The sequence below is a fragment of the Electrophorus electricus genome, chromosome 8 (assembly GCF_013358815.1).
Source record: "Electrophorus electricus isolate fEleEle1 chromosome 8, fEleEle1.pri, whole genome shotgun sequence".
NCBI lineage: Eukaryota > Metazoa > Chordata > Actinopteri > Gymnotiformes > Gymnotidae > Electrophorus > Electrophorus electricus.
The window spans coordinates 8,978,837-9,006,785 of NC_049542.1; the positions used below are offsets into that span (position 1 = coordinate 8,978,837).

Consider the following 27,949-nt stretch of genomic DNA (forward strand, 5'->3'; position numbering starts at 1 on the left):
GGATATTCTAAATTGTCCTGTATGAATGTGACCTGTGTGTATGTATGTCCAGTGATGGCTGATTCTCTGTCCTGGTCTTAACTTCCTTCCCTTGCACCTGGTGCTCTCCCCCAAGGTCTGTAGTTTCTGATTGTGTCCAGATTAGTTGCCACTTCTCATTGGTTTGTGTTTGTAAAAACTCATATCTGTCCATAAAGTGTCATTGAGTCTGAGAAAGGTGCTATGTAAATAATAATAGTAAAAGTACATTAATTACTTTTAATGACCTGTTTACCATACTTGTAGTTAGTTTCAAGATCCTCATAGATATCTAAGTGTGTGTTTATGAGGAGTTTAAGAATTGATCACAACATTGGGTGTCCTCTTTGAATTGTTTATTAAACAATGTAAAGTTAGACCGTATCCCATTTAACAAAGTCACTATTAGACCTCAGAACAAATGGGGAGAGAGGGGTTTTTATCAGCATGAATTCATTAACATAAGAAAACCATGTAGTAATCTGAGACAGGAGCATTAGCAGACTGCCATCCACACAGAAATCACTTCTTTTTCACACTGCCTTTCCTGTCTGTGTGCCAGATGAGCTATGTATGTGTTCATAGTGAGTGAGTGTGAGAGAGAGTGAGTGAGTGAGTGTGTGTGTGTGTGTGTGTGTGTGTGTGTGTGTGTGTGTGTGTGTGTGTGTGTGTGTGTGTGTGTGGTTTGTAAGTGTGTGTGCTTGTGGTGTGTGTATGTGCTGCTCTGAGGATGCTGGTCACAGTGAGCTACTCGAGTGTTTCATCTTAACTTTTTTCTTTTTGAAATTTCTCACCTCTCACTCCTTTTCAGACACATTTCAGTGGTTTGTTATCCAGCTTGGGCATCTTTATTTTGCAATTTATGTATCATTTATTACTCCTATGTTTCTGCTAATAGCTTGGTTTTAGTTCACTAAAATGACAAACAAACCCAAACCTTTGTCGTTCTCAACTCACTTGCTGTCAGATTTTGAAGTATTCCTTTTTGTGATATTACATTTTTGTTTATGTTATTCACATTTTTCTTTTTTTGTATTTTTCTTTCTCTTTTGAATTACTTAAATGATAATGAACATGGTGGCCATGAATTGAATGTGAAGACTAGATAAGCCTAGTCTTTTTTAAAATTAAACTTCTTTAATCACTGTCTCTTCCTCATGCTATCTCTTCTGCTCCTCCTGAGGGGAGGAGAAATATGTGAGTACACCATGTATTCATTTTTTTTATATGTGGCAGTGTGTTATGTCATTACAATCACCAACCCAATTCAATGTCTGCTGGTGTGTGTGGTGTGTGCTTCAGGACCTATGAGTGAACGTGAGTTGTAGGTTTGTGTTAGTGTGTGGTTGAGAGACTGTGCTGGGGTGGTGTGTCAGTAGTGTGCACATGGTGGCATGTGCCTTGTTCCTTCATAGCCTTCACCCAGTAGTTCACACAGAGTGGTATGTTAAAACAGTCAGAAAGCAAATGAGAACAGTTATGTGAAACACTCTGTACATAAACATGAGCATACACTCACAGTCGCAGTCTCTCTGTCATACACAAACACACACACACACAAACACACACACACACACACACACACACACACACACACAGTGCCAAGGCTGACAAATTGTCTCAAAACGCAATAGTTATAAACACCTGTTAAAATAAATAAAAAATAAATTAATCATATAAAAACAAGTAGACTAGTAGACTGTCATTTAGGTCAGTCAAGTTAAAAATCAGTATTAGACGGAATCGCACACATGCACGCACACACACTTTCAAGACACACAGTCACACACAAACACACTCACAAGGTCACTGGTATACATGGACACACAGCTCCATTCAAAAACACAGAAATCATAAAGGGCCTGAAACGGAATGTAGGTGCAGTCCAGTGGGTGTGAATCTGTGTGTTTGCATGTGAGTTCATACCAATGTGTGCTGCTCTAGAGATGTCTACAGAGTCTGCTTTGCTTGTTCATAATCATATTTCACATTTTGTGTAATATTTATGCCTATATATGTGTATGTCAAAGGGAGAACGTAGGCATACAGATGAGTTTTGCATGTTTGCGTATGAAAGTGTGTGTGTGTGCACGTATGCATGTTCTGCAGGCTATAGAACTCCGTCCATGAAGCTAGTGTCAAGGTGTTGAATGAGCATGCGGATAAAGCTCATCTCCTTGCGGGTGTTCTCAAAGATGACGCGCGGGTCGTCGGACAGACAGCGCAGACAGTTGGGAGCCATCACCATCGCCAAGTTGCTTACGTCCATTTTAGTGATGGCTACGTTGGCAGGCTGGGCAAACACCTGCAGAGGGAAGTGGAGGAAGCAGACAGCCACCGTGAGGAGGGGAAGTGATAGCCAATGGAGTGCACGAGGTCCAGCTAAGAACACGGAGAGCTACAGTTGGGCATTTGGGAAGATGAATGGATAGACAGATAAACAGATACATAATAGATAGATAAACAGAGAGACAGTGAAATGGACCGACCTGTAAGAAACGGATGAGGTAGCAGAGCACCAGTTTGTTGATGTGAGGAAGGTTCTGGACGACGCTGACTGCAGCTTCAGGACTGTCGTAGTTAGAGATGCACTCTTGGTAATACTCGTGAGGAATCACTGGCTCCTCCAGCTCCCGGTACCACAGCTTCAACAAAGATGCTGGCAGAGAAAAGACAGGGGTGGGGTAAGAATGGGAGGACCAACTGCCATTTGGGTGTAGACCAGATGGTGTAAACCTCAACTGGTCAATAATGAAACTCAATACCTGAGTGACGTATATCCCTTGGGTAAGTGTCATTGCATGTAGCTGTGTGTGTGTGTGTGTGTGCTCTTTATATAAGTAGTACATCAGCACATTACACTACAACTTAATTTGTTCATGATTAATATTTTCCCACTGTGTTAAAAAGTCTTTAATCATGGTAATATTAAAAGTTGTAGTTTAAGTGTATGCCCTAAAGTATTGCTCTTTATTATTTATGAAGATAGCAAGCTACAGAAAAAATTATAGCAATTTTCCAATCACAAAACTATGGTGGAAAAGCTGATCTTTGATGCACTTCTGATGTAAATATCTTTAGTTTAATAAGATTGACATCTCTCTCTAAAAGATGGACACTGTACACATTCAAAGCCAGAGTCAGGAATTTGTGAAACCCCTCTACTGCCAATCTACTGTCTAAGTGATTTTCAAATAGAATTTCCTTTAGATAGTTTAATTTCCATTTGTTCTGGGATTCAGAGCTCTAACTGTAAATTTCAGAAGGAAAATGTGGCCACAATTTTGCCTTTTATGTTTCAGAAAATTCTGAACCAGAGCTGTCATTTTTTTGTTCTGAAATTTCTGACTGAAGCTTCAAATGGCAATTGTAGGGCTTTGATCCTTTAAAAACTTTGGTCTGTTTTATAGAAGTATTTTTGTGTTGTGAAGGGGTGTTGGTTCTTCTCCCATAATGCATTGAAAGACTGGGCTATTTATATTCAGTGAGAAATGGAGCACTGCATAATGCCCTAGGCTAAAGGTGTGTGTGCATCTGTCTGTGCGTGCATGTGTGAGTGTGTGTGTGTGGGGGGGGTGTGCGAGAGAGAGAGAAAGAGCATTGTGTGCAAAACTGTGCAGATATGTCATTTGTGTATACAAGTGTGGCTTTGGTGGAATACTTGAAGACTCCACAGAACTGTGCTTGTTATGTTCTAGATAATATCCATATTTCACTTACATTGTAATTTCTTAAAATAATAAAAACAGTGAGTAGTTGTTTTAATCACACTACCATTTCACTAGCTGACTTGCTTTTCACACCTCAGCAGCTTTTGGGTCCAGATTTAGTTTCTGTGTGACTAGTAGCTAGAAGCAGTACCTGGGATATGTGGGTCTTCCAGGCCTGTTGGCACTTTCCAATGGTCCACCTGCAACTTCAGCGCATTCACCTCGTCTATGTCTCCAGGCACCCTGAAAGAAACACAGACCCATGCGCACACAGTAGCAATGCAATGAAATGCAAATTTATGTCTATTCATTGTGTTTCATGACAAATTTGGTCTTTTTTTTGCCTAGCCTCTCAAAACCAATCAACAAATGAAACAAACAAAGTAATTCTGTGTCTTTTCACTTAGATGTCATGCGTAAAGTCTGGCCTCATCAGTTCAACAGCACTTATGAAGGAATAAATGAAGGAAATCTATCTCATAGCCACATTCATGTTACCACAAATTAAAACGTCTTTGCATTTTTAGACATAGTGAATACAGTGTGGTTTTACAAAACTGCAAAACTGGCATTAGAACTTATGCAGGAGTGTGTGTCTCACCTGAAGATGCCCTCAGTCTGGTCTCCATTCAAACCCAGAACTTCCTCTGACAAACGGGTCTGTACCCATGGCAACTGTCTGTCAGGGTAACGCTCCTTCTGCATCACCATGACTTCCTCCAGAGAAGAGCCAAACATAGAGGGGCTAAAGATGGCATTCCGGGCATAAGCTACCTCTTCGAGACAAGGCTTCTTTAAACCCTGGAGGGGGGGGGGAGAGAGAGAGAGAGAGAGAGAGAGTCAGTTAATTGTTTCGCTTATATTCCTGCTGAGAGTCTGGCACACAGACACACACACACACACACACACACACACACACACACGCAGACATAAATACACACACACATTTCAGACCATTTTCAGTGACTGGAAACTCTACAGGCAACTGGCACCCATAAGCAAGTGAGGCAATTAAATTGTTCACACTCATACTCAGGCCCAGTCACACAAAACAGCACATACATACATTCATAATCACAGGTACACAATCATACACCCCCAATGTTTGTTAGCCTTCAAAAGCACATAAACTATAGAGCAAACAACTGCAAAACAGCAAAATCTCAGTGTTAAATGAATATGTATGGTTAATTTACTATTGTATATATGTGAACATATGTATCAAGTTTTCAGATTATATCAATATTTGACTATTACCTAGTAAGTCAATGTGTGATATCATCATAGGCATTAGCATGTGCAATTACTAGAATCTAAAAAGCAAGTAAAATGGGCTATCTGTTGTCATGGGGACATATCCATGGCAATAGGTACATTCTAGCCTTTAACTGAATGTTAATTAAATCATGTTAATTACCAAGGCAAGACACCCCCTTTCCCCCAGCCTGAGGCCAATCAGAGCAGACAATGCCAGAACGCTTTAGGCAGCCTCAGAACTAAATTTAAAAAAAATGCCACTAAATCTGAATTAGAAATACACTAATTGACACCAGAACTGCATGAGATGGAAATAATACAATATTTTATTGTGATTATATTTATATTGTTGCTGCAATTTGTGATGTATCTTACAAAATATTACAAATGCACTGGTGAACCATTGAAATGATACAGTTAAATATTGCCCTCTGTTATTTTGATCAGAATTATTTAAGTTTGTTGGATCATGTGGATTGATCAAAACATTTGATTTGATTGTGTACCATTTTCATATTGTTCCATTTGCATATTGGCTCATTTGTCTACTGCAACCTAGTGCAATGTTGGTATTACAAATTTCAGTATTGTGATAATAATCAACTGACAATAGATTGTACAGCCCTAGTGGACACAAATTTCAGACTACAAATACTATCAAAAAGAAACAGAAGACAGAAGAAAGTCCGATGCTGTTGGCTGCTGATGTCACTGACCTTTTTAGCTCCAGTTAGTGCAGATTTCTGTAATTTACGGTAGCAGTACTTCGCATAGCTGCTAATGGCCACTCCTACAATCAAACACATAAAGACATATACAACTTAATGTAAGGATGCCACTCCTACAACAAAAACACACAGACAAATACTACTTTCAGGTCAGAATGTCACTTCTACAATTATACACATACAGATAAACACCTTTAATGCCAGGATGTCACTAAAAAGGTATTACCTTTTGCCTTCAAGTTTTTCATGGACTTTTGTTTTTAATGAGTTTTGATTTACACCTGGTGGGAAACTAATCTAATCAGTCTCACTACTATATTGACATGTCAGAAGTAGGCTTATTTTCACTTCCATACAAGAAAAACTCCACACACCCGTCCTCACTCTCTCTCTCTCTCTCTCTCTCTCTCTCTCTCTCTCTCTCTCTCTCTCTCTCTCTCTCTCTCTCTCTCTCTCTCTCACACACACACACACACACAAATACAATCCAGTCATCTTCTTTATGAAAGTGGAAATCCCAGTTGTTCAATAGTTCTGTTGGTGTTGGCCGCACCTTTGGTATCGTTGAGTGGGTCCATGTGTCTGTAGATGTAACCTTCCAGGTAGCTATGGAAACGCGGCGTGGGAGGGAAGAAGGCCAGGCAGATAGCCATGAGCTCCCAGCCACGCTGCAGACTGTCATAGCGGAAGTTCTCAGTGGTCTGCCGGCACAGCTGGATGTAGAGCTCATCCCGGAGACCCTGGTGGCTCCAGCCACGTACTGCCACCTCCAGGGCCACAGCCATTGGTTCAGTTTTCCCGCGCCGGTCCCCCATGTAGGTCTGGATTAGCTTGAAGAGCTCCACAGCTTCACGCTTGACCATGCGGTCTGTTGTCACAATCATGGGCTTCTTGATTGGCTCACTGCTCCATGACAACATATTGGCAATGGACACCTTCCTCCTGAACAGGCCCTGATGGACGCAGGTGGACTGATGAATGGCAGGTCGACCCACCACACTTTCGTGTGTGTTTGTGTGTGTATGTGTGCCATGTGGATATGTGATGAAGCTGAAGTCGTGTGGCAGGTACCTGTGTATGTTTGTTGAAGTGCTTGGACGCCCAGTTCTCAATGTCAGTCTCGGAGGAGGGCTTCCGTAGGGAGAATTCCGGAAACACGCCGCAGCTGGCACTAGGCATTATGTTCCGGGCGTTCCGGCTCGCCTCGAATTGTGAGCACGCACCGAGATCTTCCGACTAGGCAAGACAGAGAGGGAGCAGAGCTATAATGAGCCCAGGCAGACTCCATACAAGTGTTACGACAGAAATCCGGGGAGTTACGGTGTCTTACAATCAGGGAGAAGAGAAGAGGAGGGGGATGATAGGAAAAGACACAGAAACAGTGTGAGGGCTGAATTTGGACATGCCTGGATTCAAACAAAAATAAGTATCTGCTCATCACCATGATTCACCTTTTTGATATTTCATAAGGTCTGAATACGTCACAGAAGTGTATTCCAGTGATCTGAGTCCCAAAATACTGACAACAATATTTTGTTAACATATTAATACACATTATTTATTAACAAATGTGTTTCTGCATGTTTCTGGAGTTTCTGGATAAGAAGTGTTTTATCAAGGTCAGTCCTTATGACAGAATGGCAGGCTTTTGAATTTAAACAAGCCTTTATATAGTAACATATAGGAAAAATGCATTTCCATTCATGTCCATACAGCAGCATAGAACACACGTCCTTGAAATACACTTGTGCTATTTTTGCCCTCAGTACTTTTAAATTGCCCTCAGTACTCAGCACCAGTAGAAAAGTTATTGCCACTCTTTATGATGTGCATCATGGTTGGAAGTGCATCCATTTTGTGAAATCTGCCGTTCTATATCACACCTTATGATATGTGTTTGAGGCTTCACTTAAATGTGTTTGCTTGATTTTTCAGACTCAAGATAGGAAACCGGCTGCTAGCGACAGGACTGTAAGCAGACTGCAGGCTGCTCTAATTAATGCTCTTAATAAATGAGTCACGCACACACACTCTTTTTCTCTCTCTGTCTCTTTCTTTCTTTCTTTCTTTCTTTCTGGCTCTGTCCTTTACCTCATCAACAGTAGTCATTTTTCAAACTGCCAAGCTAACAAAAACACAAAGAATAATTGAAAAAAAAAACAAAAAACAACAGAAACTAAAAACAGAAAAAGACGTCATGCAAATGATCATAACAAATCACAAACTAACTATTGAAAGCTTTACTGTGTATCTTGACTGCCCTGGTTCTGTACATAATTACATATTATGAACTGCGAACTGTTCTGTGTGTGTGTGTGTGTGTGTATGTGTGTGTGTGTGTATGTGTATGTGTGTGTATATATATATATATATATATATATAAAAGCTGCATGTTCTAACACATTGTATGTCACTGAATATAATATATAGTTAACTGTTTCTATTCTATTAACCAACTTCACAGAGACAAATATTATATGTTTGTAATGGTGAATACATATCATTTTGATTCTGATCATCACTCATTTTGGAGGTGAAATTTACTTATCTCCAAAACTGTGAATATGTGCTTAATAAGCAGACATGCGCTTCAGTTTTCTCATTGCTCTCTCTGTCTCGCTTTCTCTCTCTGTAGCAATAAGAGATTGCCATTGTTTATTAATTAGTACCTGTTCCTTCTCATTGCTTCATGTACAGTGTGGGTGTATATACTACTGTAGCCAGTCCATATCTGATATGTGTGTGTATGCATTTGGGAGAGAGAGAATTTTCTGCTGAGTATGTTTGACAGAGTGAAGTAGACATTAATCCATATATAATTCAGTTTCAGTAAAAATAATAAAATAATGTACAGTGTCGCTTAGATTGCATGTGTGTATACAGTCAGACATACAATCAGAATAGGTATTTACAAATTTGCACTGAATGTTTTAGTATTTACCTCTATTTAGCCAGTTGGAGGGAATGCTTGGTATTACATTCACTTTTTCCTAGGGTAATAGTTTGTGTGTGTGTGTGTGTGTGTGTGTGTGTGTCTGTGTGTGTGTGTGTGTGTGTGTTTTTGCGTGTGTGTGTTTGCGTGTGTGTGTGTTTGTGTGTGTGTGTGTGTGTGTGTTTGCGTGTGTGTGTGTGTGTGTGTTTGCGTGTGTGTGTGTGTGTAAAATACAGAGGAGGACGGTGGGAGAGAGAGAGCTGTGAAGGTCTAAAATGAAAGGATGCTAATGAATGTTTGGCAGAAGACCAAGTGCTTTGAAATGAGCTTTATATGATTATCCACACCTCTGTGTGTGTGTGTGTGTGTGTGTGTGTCAGTGTGTATACATGTGTGCATGTCCTTCTGTTTTCTGCTATACTAGCTGTTTAAGTTCACCATGACCACTTAAAAGTACGATGATGGACCACAATCAGGAACTAGTGCTATACTAACCTAATATGGCCACTATAGCTAATATCACAAGTAAGGTAATAGCTCCTTAATATGAGTGTCATTCCAATCTAGCTTCTAGGCAGCATTTAAGTGGTGATTTGCAAATATTAAAATGGACTTCAGCATTAAGCTCTTACTTCACAACAACTTCTGGAAAGCTGCTATGCACACCTGTGAATGACTGGAAACCAGGAAGTTGATGAAATCTGACATCCACAAACTGAACACTGCTTTTGAAGGTTAGGAAGGAACAACACTAATAGTAATAGGTTTTGTGTGCCAGGGTGGGACAACTGTTTTCACTTCAGCAATGTTAGCTGACGAAGTGGTAGCAACGCCATGACAGTTGTCAGTTTCTGACAGTGTGAGAGTGAGACTTTGTGGACACCAAATGACCAATATTACAAGAATTTCCGTATATTTGCTCAGATGCAAGGATGTGTATAATACCTGGGAAGGGTGCAGATAAGGTTCTGGTGATGCCAGGTTGGTTTGCACAGACAAGCTCTTCTCAAGAAGTGTCTGAGGGAATGCAAGTCTGTCCAGAGTAGCTCGTTTCCAGTGGGTGTCCTGCTGGGCCAGAGCTTCGTCCTCGCTAAATGCCCGAACCACTGGTCCCGGCAGTGGCAGGGGCATGGCCCCGTCGCTCTCATAACCGTCCTTGGCCCCGCCTCCCAATGCCCCACCCCCACGCTGCTGTATGAGCTGCTGTGCTTCCCAGGCAAGTCGTGCCTGTGTAAGCATTGCTCCTACAGCCAAACCACTGCCATCCCCCTCACCACCAGGCAAAGAGGGCTTGCGGTTCTTACGTTTTCGATTGCCACCGCCACTCTCATGGCTGTGCTGTAGTGTGAAAGAGCCACCGTAAGACATTCCAGCGGACATTCCACACGGTCCAGTCGTTCCGTAGCTCAGGAGTCGCTCCGTTGTCCGGAATCGGGGGGAGGAGCCTGACTGTTCCACATACACCAGCTGCTTTACATACTCCCGCCCTGCTGCGCTGTACTCCCTCCCACCAGAGTTATAATCCCGCCCACCAGAGCTGTAGTCCCGTCCATCGAAACTATAGTCCAGCCCTGCAGAACTATAGTCACGCCCACTTGAGCTATAGTCACGGTCTCCCTGGTTGGAGATCTTCTCTGGGGTAGAACCTCTTTGTCTGGTCAACACTAGTTGACCGTATGGGGAAGGGCTTTGTTTAGGGGAGTGGTAAAGACCAGGTTTACGTGCTGGTGACCTATCAGAGCCATAAAGGCTGGGGTCACAATGCATATCACTGGGTGGTTCTTCATAAATAGGTGCAGACTGGTACTCTGAGGGCGGCTCCTCGTAAAGTGGAGGCTCATAAGCGTAACGTGGAGAAGGGGGCTGCGAATCACCCGAGCAACGGCGCTGAGTTCCGCCAAGCTCCGCCCTCTTCAAGAAAGGAGACTGTGATTGACGGCGGTCGGGTAGAGAGTGTTGAGTGGCTTCTGGGTCAGAGGGGGTGTTGCTTGATGAGCGCCTGGAGCGTGGGGAGGAGCCAGAAAAGCCGTTGCCCTGTGTCAGAAAACTCGGCTCCCTATCAGAAACTTTAATCAACATCCTGTCCTTGCTGCCAGTTCCCCACCTGAACCTGACAGAGAAGCAGATGCACAGACAGATTTATCAGTCATTTAGTTATGACAGAGATTCCATATCACAGTTTAATAAAGTTCATGTCACCTTTATCAAACATGAGTTTAATTACATATTGCTGTTATCGGAGTATGTTAATTTACCGTTTTAAAAGACAGCTCAAAACTGTTATCATAAGCCATAACCACCCTCCAAAACCCCCTTTCTGTCTATAAATCTAGGAATCCTCGAAGGCTTTAATTGTATAGGCTAGGCCTGTGTGAGTATTAAAAAGGAGGCATAGAGACAGTAGTGTGAAATCAATTCAGCACTTGGCCACTCTGGCAGACTGCAAACTTTCCATGGCCAGACATGCTGACATAGCCAAGCCTGTGTCAGAATGTGTAAGAATGCATGTGCGTGCATGTGTGTGTGTGTGTGTGTGTGTGTGTGTCTCTCATTTAGGAGCTGGATCAAACCTCTACTGAGCTGCTCATCCCCCTCTCTTTCTCTCTCTCTCTCTCCCTCCCATCTTTCTCTTCTCAAGAAGAAGCTCACTACAAAGTGAAACGCTCTTTCTCTCCGGTCATGAATTATTCATGCATATCTGACCTTCACATCAATCTACATTCTTTCGCTCTCTTTCTCTTCGGGTCACACACAATTAAGTGTCTTTTTCTGCCTTCCTTCCTCTCTCTCAAGAGGTCAAACTGTAAGAGTTGAATCCATTTGAAATATATATCCCAATTATATATACACCGTGGACTATATGTTACATGAATCGCAATGCATTCATATTAAAAAGGAGTTTGCATGGTTAAAGCGCACATTTCTGACCAGTGCCACCACTTGATGCATCTACCAAAGATTTTTCAGATGGTTTAAAACTGAATTCCACTCACTTCAGCGAAAATCTATCTGAAATGTGTTTCGGCTATTTTGGAAAAGGCTAGCACTTGTTCTTACAACCGTGACTAATTTTAACAACATACTTCTAATTACTCTTGATACCAGTTTTTACAGTGTCATGAATAAGCTCCTTAGGGACATATTCAGGGAAATAAATGGTAAGAGAAAACCTCAGTCAAAAAAAGAAAAACAAATTCATCTTGTGCTGGAGCTCGGCCATAAGCCATCAGTGGAAAAATGGAACTTCCTGTTTGACCTGGGTTTATTGAGGCTCAGCTGGGAATTCGTATTGAGACTAAATCTTTTTCTCCAACACACTGGCATGTAATACTCCATCCTAAGGTAATGTGCACAATAGTAGACAACCTGGCCTGCTGTCATTAGGAGGGTAGAACATATTCTATAACTATATGACTATGATGAGGGATAAGGGTAAAGCAGAGGAAGTATTCAAAGCCCTTCCAAACTGACCGTCCTAACTGCTAGAGTAAAGACTTGATTATGACACTTGGTTTTAGTTATGAATACACATAAGAGAACAAATGCATAAAAATGGAGTAAAAAGATTCTAAAGTGACAGACACAAAACATTGTTATACAGTGGAGAACTTATCCAAAGACTTTAGAACAGATATTAGGACTCCTGGATTGTGGAATAGATTGTGTTTATGTTCTACGATTCTGAAACATTTTCTGGGTTTATCTCTTTCACCTCCATCACCCTCTTTCGTTGTCTCTTCTCTCTTTCTGGCCTCCCACTCCCGGTCCGTGTCTCGCTCCCCCTGTCTCCCCTCACCTCTCACCCTCCTCCCTGGGTGCCGATTTCTCCTCCTGCTCTTGCGACGACGCGTTGCTGATGGCGCTGCGGGCAGGGCTGCTGTCTGCCGAGGCAGCAATCGCTGCGGCGATGGGCGGCACCGCGTCCGTGTTCTGCTTGAGGGTCTGGAGCTTGGCCAGGGGGATGATGTCGCAGCCATGTGGCCGGTGCCAGACAGTGCGCTGGGTGGAGGCATTGTAGTAGTAGAAACGCGAGGTGTTGGAGTCGAAGAGCTCCCACCACTGGTCCTGGCCACTGCGTTTGATGCGCACACCCGCAGGTGCATCCCACACACACTCACCCGTCAGCAGGTTTGCGTACATGCGCTCCCGCGTGCGCGGCTCGATGATCTCCACCCACTCCAACCTGCACACACCAAAACGGAGAACACTTAATACTACACCCTCGAGATAGAGAGAGAAGATGAGACTGCAGTATGTGTGGTGACCTGACATTGGCCTGAGACCTGCGGCAATTCACTCAGTCTGGAATGTGCATACACATGTGCATGCATACACACACACACACACACACACACACACACACACACACACACACACACACGCATACTTGCGCACACACACACACACACACACACACACACACACACACACACACACAGGTATGAGTCATATGGAGTTGCTACAAATGACTACCATCAATTTTTTGTTTAATGCATGTCTGAAGTGTTAGTGTGTGCGTCATAATAAATGCATGTTTACACCTTAATATGGAAAAGATATGCCTTTCATTTTCAGAATGTGAGTTTGAGTATGCACAGTTATGAAGAGCAATTTAAACACCAAACATGACAGGGTCAGCGTCTGCTGGATTCTGTCAGATCATCCAATCTTTTTCTGGCTGCTTGAGTGTGTGCTCGTGTGCATACATATCCAGTTGTGTGTAAATTCATAAGTATGTTTGTGACTGTGACAATCAAGTTACTTAATCCTGCAGTAAAGTTCTTCTGATCCTTTAATCTAATCTGGATCTACCCTAAACCTGGTTAATCTAATTGTTAAAATCTTACTGACTTGGTGATTGCTGAATGCTCTAGAACATGAGAGAGTATTAATTAATTTCCTAATACTTTTACATGGATAATCTGATTCTCTGGTGCAGGTGCACCTGATTGCATGTCGGGAAAAATATAGGCCAAGGCTGTTGGTTAGCTGCCTGCCTCCTGTTGTCAGACGCTTGAAATGGACTGGAAAAAACGATCAGGATAATGCGCATGAAAGCATTGCTCCAAAACTCTATGTCATTAATCATCCACATGTGACAGACCACCAATCAAAGATCATTTTACCCGATGTGAATGCACAACCTTGTCGACATCAGGAGAGAGAGCTATGGCCAAAGGCTGGGCAGGAATCTGGGCCCAAAAGGACACCTTCTGCCTGTAGCAAGAACGTGATGCAGAAGGTCAGAAGGATGGTGATCTTCAGCCCTCAGTGATCATGCAACCTCACAACAGCATCATATACATGATCTTAAATGAAGAATTGATCAGATTGATCTCTCACTCTGCATTTCTCTCCTTTAATCTCCAAAACCTAAACTTTAATTTCTCCAGATATCATACACTCACTATATTTTCTACCTGTCCTTCAGTCATCAGTTTAGAGATAAAATGTAAACGCTGGTTACACACACACACATGCACACACACACGCACATGCACAACCACAAATGCAGACACACACACACACACATACACACACACACAGTCTTGTAATTCTATCTTTGTGTGCTATATTGACTTTGTATTACTGTAGCTAAATAATAATATACCTGCACTCAAACCTAACCCTAACCAACCCTAACATCAGTGACCAAAAGGAAATGTTTTAGTTCATTTTCCCTTGTGGAGAAACCCACATCTCCCAATAAAGTTTTTATGTTTTCTTATTATCATGGATATAGTTAGTCCTAAAAAGGAGCAAAATACAGCCCCCAGCCCCAAATTTGTTGTTAGATGTTGTTTTAAGAACAGGGTGAAGTAACTCTCTGGGGATTGTGGTAAACGACAATTAGGATTGTCTATCACACACCATCAAACACCATCAGACCATCAGACACCTGCATGAGGCCAGCAAACAATGTGTCTCAAACTGAATCTGAGGGTTCACTGAGATTCACTTTCACTCTCATTCAGTCACCCACACAGGCACAAACACATCATGTAATGATCTTCCATGCTGCATTTACAGAGTTACTGGATGAACACATTTTGCACACTTATTTTTTGTCCTCTCTGAAGGGGTTATACAAATACTTCTAATTTGTGGGCTCCTGGCAATATGGCATAAAGAAGTACACATTGTCAAGGGGTCATAGATGAGGTTCACCGGTCCTTAACGTTCCAGTCCGTTAGTCTTTAACGGCAGTCTGTAACGGCCCTGTGATAGCATTGACTGTGACTTAATGTAATCTATAACACTATCTACTGAAACAGTCTTTAAAGATAGATTGGATTTCTTCTGAGAGGGTCTTTGCAGTGAGTGAGAGACAGAGAGAGAGAGAGAGAGAGAGTCTGCCTTTGACATGAGTTCAGTGAAATGTGACGGCTCCTGCTTACCCTGCTGCCTTCAGGATGCCTAACCTCCTCACTCATATTAGGACCTCTGTGCATACTGAGTTAAAAACCACACACATGTACCACCTTTGTAGGACCCTTCCCCCACTCCCAGCCCAGAAACACGGCACCTGCCACAATGAGACAGAATCACAACGAGAGAGTCTCTGAGGTGGCTGATGGGTTGAGAAAACTCTGAGTGAGACTGAGAGAGGGAGAGAGAGAGAGAGAGAGAGAGAGAGAGACAGAGAAAGAGTGAGAGAGCACATCACACCATTTCAGGCAATTAGGTGTGGTTCTATGGGAGCCATGAGTCTGTCACACACACTCACACATACACACACACACTGTGGCACAGATACTACACACACACACTGAAACACAGATACTACATACCTGTGGCACCTCCCTGTGCCATTGTAACAGCACTGAACACTCATGAGTGACTGACCAATAATGTTTCAGTGAAGTGGCCATACTTTCTTGAGATTGTAGAAATGGTTCAAATTTCATTAGAAGACATAATACATGAATTCCTGTTCATAGGTCACACTGAGATAAGGCACTTAGGTCGATGACACACATCTTCACAGCTCAGTGCAGTAAGGACTAAATGGGATGGATTTCACAGACCGAGTCAGTCTTAGAGGTCAAAGTAAAGGTCCGATCAGAGTTTCTTGATGGATGAGCATTTCACAGAGAAATGGACACTAGGTAGGTAAGGAAGGCCCCTGAATTATCATCTCTTGATTTGATATTTACAAATAAGGTGTTTCTGGAAATAACAGACCTTCTTCAAGGTCAGAGAAGAATGTGCATGGTGTGTCATAAACACATGAGCAGTCTCTGCCTCACTCACTTTCTCTGTCTCACACTCACTCACACACACACACTCTCACTCACTCACTCACTCACCCCAGACATAATCCGACACCGCTGAGCTGACCCACTGATGATAACCATTTATCCTCATGAAATAGCTTCACTACAGCCTCTTTCTCTAAGCACTCCTCCCTCTCTCCTGCCTTCCCTTTTCTCCCTCTTTCAACCCTTCTCTCCTCTTCTCTCCCCTCTACACACTGGAGACCGTACCCCTCCTAAACAGATCGGGAGCTGTGGAAATATAAGGCTAATTCCTATCGGAACATACGGATTTATGTTTCGCCTTGGGCATAATTTACTTTTGCCTTGTAAAATTGACACCAAGGGGCTTTTGAAAAATGGTACAGAAAACTGCCAAGATTTCTAGCTGTAAGAGCTAAAATAGGATTTATGCTAAAAGATTAAATGAATAGATGAATGAAATTTGTCAGAGAGAAGAACATAAAGTCATGGATGAACAGGTGTTTGCTAGTCATGCAACAGCACACCTGACACAATGCAGTCCTTATTTCCAGACAGGTTTCATGATATTATATTGCCCTCATGCATTACTTCAGTGACATCCTGAACTCCAAGTGTCACTCAAAAGCTCCTGTGGACCTTGTAGCATGAGCAGACTAATAAAGAAAAACCAAATCAAGCCTACATTCTTTCAGTCAGAAAGTATTCATGCCTGTCAGATACTGTCCATTGCTTATACACAATAATATGACATACAATACAACACTCTACAGTTACCCTTCTGGTGTTTGCACATTAATTAAAATACAGCCCATGAAGAAAGCAAAAGATATGGAGAAGCAGAGAAAAAAATTACCACTGTGTCACTCTTCCCGGTTGCTAAGAGCTGCATAGGACCAGCACAGTCTGCGAGCCAATGGCAAGGTGTGGCTCCAGTTGTGCCTAAAAGCATTCTGGGAAAGACCACAGCCAGAGCACCACAGCTGCTTGTCTTTGCAGGCATGCACACACACACACACACACACACACACACACACACACACACACGTGTATGTATGCCTCAGAGCTGGCAACAGAAGAGGATGTGTTACTTAGTAATCCCAGGGGGTTAAGAGAAGAGAGGATTTAATTAAAATCACATTTATGGGCATAATTAGGTGACATTATTTTTTACAAAGCAATTAAATGTGCCACTAGTTTGTTTTCAGGGTGAGCCTTTGTATATAAAGGGGTATTATGATCCTGATATAACCCACAGAGGGTCAGAGCATTTTCTTTCTCTGTATTGTCTTTGAACATTTACTTTAAGGACCATTACAACTTTGCTAGGTCTAAAGCAATGCAAGGACAGAGAGACGGAGGTGCTACTGCTGAGCCTGCGGAAACCAGTCAGAATTGCACAGTTTTGCTAAATGTCTCTGGGAGATCGAACATGACCGGGTCAAGTAGTGCACTTTTCACAAGCTGCTCTGCAGCTGCCGTCTGAGATACTGATACGTCCATCTTTTCATGTCTTGAAGGGCCTCAGAGCACCGAGTAGCTAAAAGACGTCACTTGCAGGGAAACCATCAGGACCAGTTTTAAATTGGTGCTGCAGAAATGCTGTCTGGAGGCCGCTGGCGACACACTAAATGGCAGTTGTGACAAATACCGGAGACGCCTGGCTGCAACGTGGGACCGAGCATTCCAGAGACATCCAAGGACTATAAATGGCGACCGTTCACATGCATGTGCATTTATGCATGTGGCCAAGACTCTATCAGATTTCAAACAGTCCAACAACACCAGGGAGAATGTGGTTTGTAGATATAAGATGCCTTCACACAACAACGAGAGGCTTGTGTCTATGTAAACTGCTTCCCACGCTACCATGATGTGGTGTGAGAATTAAGTTCAAAATGTCTGGGAACCAAATTTGGATGGCTTGTCATTTTGCACAGATCTGAGCTTAAGCTTGGTGAACTGCTCTCAGGCACAGAAAACAGAACTTACCAGATTCTGAAAGAAATAAGTAGGGGTTGCCAGTCTCTAAGAATTGATGTTAAGCATATGTTTTATGTTTTTTAAGGCAGACCCTATCACAATTATTGTTTACCATAATTTATAGCTGTGTATAGCACAACCACCCGATAGCATCAGCACTGATACGCTTTACGCTCTTCTGGAGATTCTCAAAGGGTTTAAACATGCTCCAATGGGGTGATCATTTAAACCTTCTAAACACCCAGTTATTCTCCTTTCTGAAAATGCACCACACAGTCATGTTCTGAATAACAGTAATACCATATTTGAGCACTTCCTGCTTCTGGAGTGAATGTGGCCAAGAACAATGCTGAATAAAAGACAAAATAATATCCATAAAACCCAACAGAAAGCATGGTATGCAACATTAGTGGTTGGAGGGACATCTTAAGATTTATCTACAACTGAAAGGCTTAATTTCCTCATTAGACTGTGTTTGAGAGGAGACTGAGAAGCTTTTGAGGAGTGATTATTCTATATGTGCTTTTAAATGAAGGAAAACCATACCCAGGGTATAAAAACAGACTCTATACTTTAATACAACACTTTAATGATCTAAAGGGGCACAGATTCACTCTCTACACATAAACGAGTACCAGTAACCTTTGCAGAACTAGAAGTTTTAAATGCAGTTCCATGAAAATATAATAAATAATTCATTTGAACTGCTTTATCTGGTTTATAACACTAAGCAGAATGAGAGCGAGAGAGAGAGAGAGAGAGAGAGAGAGAGAGAGAGAGAGAGAGAGAGAGAGAGAGAGAGAGAGAGAGAGAGAGAGAGAGAGAGAGAGAGAGAGAGAGAGAGAGTGTGTGACTAAGAAAGAAATAGAAATAAATAAACAAAAGCAAACTCAACCCAAACTCAGTCCATTTCCATGATGAGCAGTCATGTGATCAGCCATGAAACCAGCAAAACACGCAAATCGCTGTTTAATGGCCACAGCGGTGATTTGCATCAGACCGAGGAGACCTTAGGATGCCCACCCCCCTGCTATGATCCCAGGAGTGATTTTGATGAAATCACATGGCGTGTCTATAGCAGTAGCAATGCACTGTGGGCCCATTTATTCCTGGTTAATGTTCAGCTGAACTGTACTGGCCAAAGTCCAAAAGAAATCAGAAAGGCTCAAATGGCTTTTCCTCCTGACATGTAGGTGCTCATTAAGTGAACTGAATAGTGTGGGGAAGCACAAATTGAAGTGTTCCCTTAAAAGTATATGGCTCACATATAGCTGATCAACACCCACAATCATTTAAAAAAGAATGGAAAACCGACTGACTCAAATCACACCTTTAATGGAAGTAGGGCAGTTGTTTAACTTTGATAATAGATGTTTATGCCAAACATATTGTATTGATTCTTCAGTCAAAGGTGTTAAATTGAATTAATCAGTAAATCTGTGTAATACATGCTTTCAGAGACACGGCTACTTTTACAAAGAGAGGAATTGCAAAGGAGTGGCAATGCATTACTTACTGGTATGCAGCACAAGGCAAATATGTCTCTTCCTAATCATACACGGATACCACAAATCCTCATGGAAATGTTATCTAACCAGAAATGCTTTTCACCATGTTGCTGGAGTGTCCGAAAGTTAGATAAAACAAATATTTAAGAACAGCTCAGCTAAAACATTATTTATATCTCATATCTTATACATCTAAGCAAGGAATTCATCAGTTACCCCTAAGCTTCCATTATAAATGTGTTTTGAGTGAACCAGTTTTCTGTTCATATCTTATCACAGTGAAACGTGTCGAAATCGTTGTCCATGCGGAATAAGATACAGGTGTGGTGTACAAAGATTAGGTTGAAAAACACTGGATTATTCCTCTAGAAAAAACCCCCCAAAAAACACCTGACAGGGGTGCTGGACTACACTGGTAGGGCATCAAAGCGTTTTGTTAGGCTCCCTTTGTGCTGTCTCTTACACAGGCAAGTGAGCGTGTAGCATTTGTTCCTACCATGCTGGAGGCCTTGCAGATCTGGCTAGAAGCCTAAACTGTGGTTTGATTTTTTTTTTTTTTATCAAAAACCTAGAAATACATTGTTTCTTGGTATCCTTGTGAGTCTCACACATTTAACCTCTTAACACGTAGGCTATTTTCGATAATGATACAAGAATAGTACCCACTTCCTAGCGCAATGCTACGATCATTAACTGTTTCTACAGCCATTTCATATTTTCCACACTGCTGTTATGCAACAGCGTTCAAAGACTAATGATAGTAATCTTTGCCAAACTTTATCACCAGTGCTTTTAGAGATGTATGTATTTTGGTGCTCTAGGTGTCTTTTGCATTTTTTGGGTCAGGCTAATTGTTCAAGAAAATGGGGGCTGCCTAACACATGCAGTTTTGGAATATAAATGGTTTTCCGCATTTTCACATTCAGAATTCCAAACATTCCATACATTGTCCTGTCTCTGCCCCCACAGAGTCTAAAGACTTTGGAATCTTCAGTGATTCCCTCTGAGGATTTCACACATACACAGTCTCTCTCTCTCTTTCTCACACACACACACACACACACACACAGACAGACAGACAGACAGACAGACAGACACACACACACACACACACACACACACACACACACACACACACACACACAGGCAGCTATTGAGACATTAACACCCTTCCCCCAACTCAGAGATTCATTCCTCAACAAAACCGTCTTAACAAATCCACCTGCTCCATTATTTCAAACACATCCCACACACTCCAACACACACAATATCTCTCTTTCTTCCACTGAGGTGCCTTAAAGATCCTCTCACTTATATTGTATCCTAAATTGTAGACTCCATGTTTTGGAAAGAAAAGACTAACATGAGATAACAGAATACTGCCACTAACCTTGACATACCCTCTGTAAAAAAGAAAGGCTCTGTTAGAGAACAAAGCCAAAATCAAATTAAGACATAATCCTATGACACTACACTGCTATCTGAGCCTTTAATTCCCATACAGTAATTAAAGTATTCTGGGTTTGTGTAACTTACATGCAGTTTCATTTAGGAAGAGATAAAAGTACACATCTGCAAGGCAAAACTGACATACTGAGCTTTGCTGTTTAAGCAGAAGTCATACACAAATGCACGATTATAATAACACACATAAGTACATAAACAGACACACAGCCAAGCTAAGTGCACTGCAAAGCCACTATTTAACTATCCCATCCATACACCCACACATGTTTACAGAAATAGGTATTTATACACTTATTAACACTCCTGCTAAAACTCCCTCTAAAAATAGAAGCACTCTATCCTGGTTCTTTGTTTTTGATTGTGTCAATGACCTGCGACTAAGGCCAGTTTTGTAGTCTTCACCACCAATGAAATCCATCCCACTAGACAAAGGCTTCCTGGCAACAGTCTCCTAGCAACCACAGCCTCTGCAATTCCATGACCCCCATGCTCCACATCTGTAGATCAGGAGCTAAAGAGAGGATGGACACACACGTTCACACACACTCACACCTATAGAACACTCATGCCAGGTATGCACACACACACACACACACACACACACACACACACACACACACAGACAAATCTGGAGGATTTCAGCCTTTCTTTAAGGGAGATATTCTCTTCTTCCTTTCAAATTGCCTAACCCAGTCTGTCCACATAGCATCTCTTGGTCTGACACTCCTTCCCTGTCTCATTTCTGTCTCTTCTTGCTCCATTCTAGACTTTGTTTCAAAGTCCCTTGCTGCAAATGGTGTTTTAGCCATTTACTACACACGCTATGCACATGTATACATTACTAAACATGCCCATACAGCTGTACAGCTATGTGACTGCACTATAAACGTGAACTTGAGAAGGTTTTTATCTCTAGGAAACCACAGTATACATTAGGTATCATTTTCACCCCTCTACATCAAAGGTAAACTGAACAACATTATTAAGCAATAAGATTTTCTGTGGAGCTTCAAGGAAATGCCACACAGCCTGTCACTTCTGCTGCAGCTGAAGATCTGTGAAATCACTGGGCACACCACAATACTTCAGTACTTATGTTCCAGCTTTAGATGATCCAGATAGCAAGTTCATCATCAACACGTCAGTTACTGAATTTCCAACATATTCATGAAATCATGCTGCAATGTCTAAAAAAAAAACATATGCAGATCTCTCTAGCACTTGCCTATTTAGCAGAACTTGTTTCTTTTAAAACAAGGTCTGTCTAGCTATCCCCTATCCAGGATATAGCCATAGGGAAAAGAAAGTACACCCTCCTTCAATTTGATGTTTTTTATTTAGCAGAGCCTAAACAATTTTATATACCCACTTCTATATCCAAAAAGAACCTCAGGTGAGGAGATAGTTTTAATAATCCCCCCCAAAGTAAACCAACATACAGAATCTAGGTGGAAGAAATTAAGTACATATATAATTCAGTAACAGCTGGAATCACCTTTAGAAACAGTAAATTAAGTAAATGTTTTCTGTAGGAGTTTCAGTCCCTAACATTGTTTGAGAAATTCTGGCCCACTCTTCTTTACAACATTGCTTGAATTAATTGACGTTTGAGGGCATTTGCTTATGCATAGCTTTCTCAGGATCTGAGCACAGCATCTCAATGAGGTTGCGGTCTGGACTTACAACTTGGGTGTTTTTTTGGCTTTTTCATCAGACATTGATTTGCTGGAGTTCACTGTGGTCTCAATGACTGCAAGTTTCCTATGTTCTGTAGCTGCAAAACTAGCCAACACTCATCACCCCTCCATCACCATGCATGACAGTTGGTATGAGGTGGTTGTGGTGATATTCTGGGTTTGTTTTTTTGCCAAACATGACACTGAACAAAGTCCAAAGGATATTGTATCAGAACTCTTATAGTTTGTTCAGATGCAATTTGGCAAAGCCAAGTCATACATCCATATTCCTTTTGAAAAGGAGGGACTTTTGATTTCCACGAAAGCCATAGTTGTTCAGTAATTTTCTAGTTGTGCTGTCATGAACTTAAACATTTAATATGCTTACAGAGACCTGTAAGGGCATGTGATGTAGCTCTTAGGTTTTTTCGTTAAGCTTGAAATCTCTAAGCATGAATAAGTCTGGTCTTAGACTAAATTTGCAGGGACATCCACTCCTGAGAAGATTTGCAATTGTTCTCAAAGCTCTCTGTTTGTAAACAACCCTTCTCACTGTAGAACAATGAATTTCAAATTGTTTGGAAGTGGCCCTATAACCCTTCTCAAATTGATGAGCAGCAAGACTTATTTCTCTGAGATCATGGCTAATATCCTTTCTTCATGACATAATGTAGACACACACTGGAGGGCTCAGGGACACCAAAGTTCTGCTTTTATAGAGGTAGTCACACTTCTTGCTGATTAACTAATCTTGTGCATTTGATTAGTAACACTGCTGCTAATTAGTCTCAATGAATGTAAAAGTAGGAAAGGTGTACTTATTTTTCCTCCACCTGGTTTCTCAATGTTGTTTTAGTTTTTGGAAAAAAAATTGCTACATCTTGACATGAAACATGTTGTCTTTTTGCTGTCACCTGGTTATTTATTTGTTTATAGAAGTTAGTGAGGATCACACAACTGTTATTTAGGTCCTGGCAGATAACAAGAGAATTGAAAGAGCTTATACTTTCTTTTCCCTGCCACTCATGGACTCGGTGATGAAATGGAGCAGAGATGTGCCCTGTTAACACCACTGTTTGGTTAGATTTAGCTTCTTGGTAGTCAATAACTGGCAGATTCATCAGGTGGGGTTTGTAACCGTCATTGCGGTTATGCTGTAAAATGGCCGCAAATGTGCTGCTCACCATTTTGTAAAAATTAAGGCAACTGTAACTTAAATGTGGCCTGTCAGTGTCAATGTGCTAGCAGAGTTAATTACTGTAATCCTATGGAGAAGATCCACAATATTCTAGCAAATCTGAGTGATGACACACAGCACATATTGAATGTGGTTACAATATTAAGCCAAGGCACTCTGCAACTTTCAAAGCCACAGTGGTATTCTCAATGGCAGTCAAGACTTTGGAAGTTGGACCAGCATGCATGTAATTACAAAAAACAAAAACAAAGCTTTCATAGGGCGTGTATGGTACCCTTACATAACTGCATGACACAGAAGCCATCAACGTCATTCCCTCTAATTCTTACAGCTTTGGGTCTGTACAAAGTGACTGCAGCTGTTCAGCTCAACTGCTACGCCAGAAAAAGGACTCTGAATCTTTGTGGCACCGTGTGCTGCAATCAGAATGCCACATCTGAAATTACATTTGCGAGGTCGCTGCCTGCTTTTCCCGGCCCCCATCCCTCAGACTTGTACTCAAAGTCTGAACAGCTACATGCTACATGTGCCAAATAGCTGCTAATTTTCAAGTTAATCTCAGATTCAGGAGTATTAAGAGAATCAGAATCACTTTATTTTTTTCCAAGGAATTTGTCTTGGTTTACGCATGTTTTAATACTGTGTGCATGAGCATGGTGCTTCTTTTTAATTTTTGTATTTAATTTAAGAAGAGAATTAATTATATACATATATTAATTATTCCAATCTGAAATGTTGCTGGTTAGTGGTTAGTGTTTTAGGAATTGCTATGTCATACTCCAATCAAATCTTATATCAAATAATGTCATTAATAAGTTACATCTACCAAACAAGCAAAGACAAAAAAATATACAAATATGATGGAAGCTGGGGTGATTTGTGAACAGATGTGCAACACATTTCACAAGGGCATGATAAATGGAATCAAAATGACACTTGAGAACGTGACTATAGTTCATAATCTAACTGCCACTTGTTTCTCACTTTTTAATATCAGAAACAGTCTTGTGTGTCAAATGAAAATGGAGGACAAAGCAGAGGGTAGAAACTTTTGACAGTGTCCTTAATTAGAACTTGTAACCAAAACCAAATTATTAGCCATATGGTTAAGCTTTCAGTCTTGAGCAGGGTTAATCTGATTACTAACCAACAGTAGGCTATTCCACACTGGTATGCTTCTGTGGTGAGTTGCTAAAAGGAAAAGTTTCAAAGTAAACGATCTAATTACTGTTCAGAGGCTGTAAATATAACCACGACTAGTTATGATTAGGACGCTGACACGAATACATGCCATACAAATGTATGTCAGGAGTGTATAAAGATCTAAGATACTGTCAGTTTCTGAAGGGCTCTTGTAACAAACTTGGATAGCGATGTATTGAGAAGACTCCCTCAAAACTATATGTTGGATTTTTACATTAAACACAACATTCAAAAATCTATGACATGTACCCTGAAAACTGGTAAAGCATACAAGCAAACAAATAAACAAACAATCAAATTTTTTTTATATATATATATATATATATATATATATATATATTTTTTAATATTGACTAAACTAAAGGTTTGTGTAAGAGCAGCCATTTGCCATCAATGACTGAGAGTCCGGTTTTTTTAAAGGGGTATTTTTGTTAGTCTGTAGGTGTCCTTCTCTCCTGCAGGGTGACACTGATTCAGGCATGGTGTCCACATAGTCATAGAGAGGTGGGTGGCTACCAACGTCGTCCCTGCATGCATGTCAGAACAGTCGTCAGCACAGTATTTCTGGGACATCAGGAAGGGCCGACTCAAGCAGATCCATGTTGATGGCAGTGTTGTGCAACAAATTGGGTCCAAAGCAACAGTACTTTAAAGGTTTTGCTTCAAACATTAAATAAGACCGTAAATGACATTTGTCCCTGAAGCTTTTTATTTCTAAAGCAGAGTTGGCTTTTGTCACACTCTGTCAGGTTTACTTTATATTGTTGTGGCACAACAAATGAAATGATGCGAGCAAAATGAAAAGACTGTGATGGATGTTCTATCAACATTTAAAGATGTGTTTTCATTGGTTAAATGCATTTGGAAAAAAAACAAACAAACCTTTATGCCCACTCTGATATATTGCATCCCTTTGGCTACACAGGATTTGGACTATAGCCAAGCCATTTAATTTGTACCAGTGTACAGGCTACAAACACGTAACACAAAATTGAACATAAAGACAACCTGACCATGGGATTTGAAATACTGCTGTAAAAATAAAAAAAAAGCTATAGTGACAAATGTCTCTTGGTATATATCCACATTCTGAGACATTTATAAAGGTTTTGATACATTTTTGTTCCTGATCTAGCTACAGTTCTACCTGCCTGATTATGTTAACAGGTGTATATCATAAAAGTCTCCCCACTCTTATACGTATGACACATTAGTGTTATCACAGAATGTCTGCCTTCCTAATGAAGTGACTTAAAAGTCATGGACAGAGGTGAATGAACTTAATTTAGAAGCAACGAGGGCCCCTTTTCTGACATTCAGAGAGACTGAGCTCTGTTTACTGGGGTTAACTGTGTAAGAACAGATCAATGGTACAGCCTGCTGTGTCACTACCGTGGAGTGGACAGTCTGAGTGAATGACAGCTAGAGCGTATTCCACAGGTCTATCCGGACATGGGGCGGCTCTGACCGATGCGGCCATCCATCAATGCAGTAGCCAAACACATCCCATGCCCCCCCCCCCCCCCCCCATGACTGAGAGCTTTGCTCCAGGCTTAAATAAAGCCTAAGTGCAACATGGCTAGCTCACCAAGCCTGGATACAACCTAAAAATTTATGTTTCTTCTAAGATAAGGGTCAAAAAGGGAATGTAACAGACTGAGTACATATTGAAGAGGAGCTCTTCTATAAAGGCTCTCCCTGTAGCCTCTTTGATACACGTACACACCCAGGCTCTGCTCACCAGCAGTTCCAGCAGATGTTACTCACTCACTCTCTCACGTGATTGAGATTCAGTGTATGAGCCAAAGCGCTTCATCATGGGCTGCACCTATCAATGTAATAAAAGACAAAGGTAATTTAAACTGCCTAAGATAAGGGCCATCTGGTTTTTATATTTAATGGTATACCATTTTAGACACGCTAAAGGTCTCTGTCTCCCTCTTTCCTCCCTCTGTTTCTTTCTGTCTCTCACACACCTTACTTAAGCCACATCTCTCGTCAAAGCAGGGAGTCACGGTGTCTTGTGCACAGTCTCAGCCCGGATGTGTGAGGTAGCCCATAAATGACCACACGGCACCATGAGCTGTCTTGCCCGTGGGCAACGCACTCAGTCTGATAAACACGCTAGCGTTTGCTCACAGGCGCTCAATAAAAATGACAGTTTCAACTAACATTCGCGTGACTGACCATCACAATGTTTCACTATCAATAATTTACACGATGGGAACACGAGAGCAGCAAGAACCGATTGATAAGATTAGTTTTCTATTTAATCTTCAACGACTCTTCCATCGCGTGCCGCAGGTGTCTGCATCTCGGTAATGGCATTAGCTGAAGATGAGAGCCTTGGAAATGGGATGCGCGAATCGAACAGCCGCGTCCTCAGACCGGATTTGCTGCTGCCATGTCGCGCGCGCGCCTTGGGACGGTTTTGGTCGGTGAAATGTTCGAACTGAGCCTGGTGTGACGATCTTGCAAGAGGACGACAGAAAATCTACAATTAACCGATCAGAGATCAGAGCCGGGATCTCCTTGAGCAATGGCTATGGGTGTGGATGTTGCAACCATACGCCAGAGAGAAAGAGAAAAAAAAACTGGCATTTGCATGGTAACTGAACGAATGGTTGCGAGAGCTGTTGTATGTTAGTCCCACTGGTCATGTTAACTTATCCACTATCGTAGGATGACACTGCTGACTCGAAAGCTAGCCAACGACCGAACCACCAACGCGCAGTCCTGTGCCTGCTGCTCCAGTCGTCTTCAGTCTGCCCCGGTTCAACATCATTATATAACCGCATTCATCCTATCCTCACCAACACACTGTGATAGCGGACGCAGAATGCGACAGCATTACCTCTCTGCCATGTTCCCTCTTTTTCCAGTTAAAATCCGGCGAGAGTAATCCCCAGGACATCAGTCATGGTGGTAGGGACTCTACCTCCGCAGTACAGAGCTGTATCTGGAGCACGCGCGGTCTCTCCGCGTCTCCGTCACCACCGACAACCTGACGTCATCTTGTGCTCAGCGGCGA

At 41.7% G+C, this 27,949-nt stretch overlaps 1 protein-coding gene across 1 annotated transcript; it reads right to left on the bottom strand.

Annotated features, from left to right (window-relative positions):
* Positions 1–365: 365 nt before the first annotated feature.
* arhgap39 (Rho GTPase activating protein 39) lies at positions 366–27,894 on the bottom strand. Its single transcript, XM_027000260.2, has 10 exons — positions 27,773–27,894; positions 12,442–12,828; positions 9,591–10,755; positions 6,785–6,949; positions 6,267–6,666; positions 5,702–5,775; positions 4,330–4,529; positions 3,880–3,971; positions 2,508–2,677; positions 366–2,323 (listed from the first exon to the last, which is right to left on the bottom strand). Exons 1-10 carry the CDS (start codon positions 27,781–27,783, stop codon positions 2,129–2,131), a joined length of 2,859 nt encoding a protein of 952 aa, XP_026856061.2. The 5' UTR covers positions 27,784–27,894; the 3' UTR covers positions 366–2,128.
* Positions 27,895–27,949: the final 55 nt, after the last annotated feature.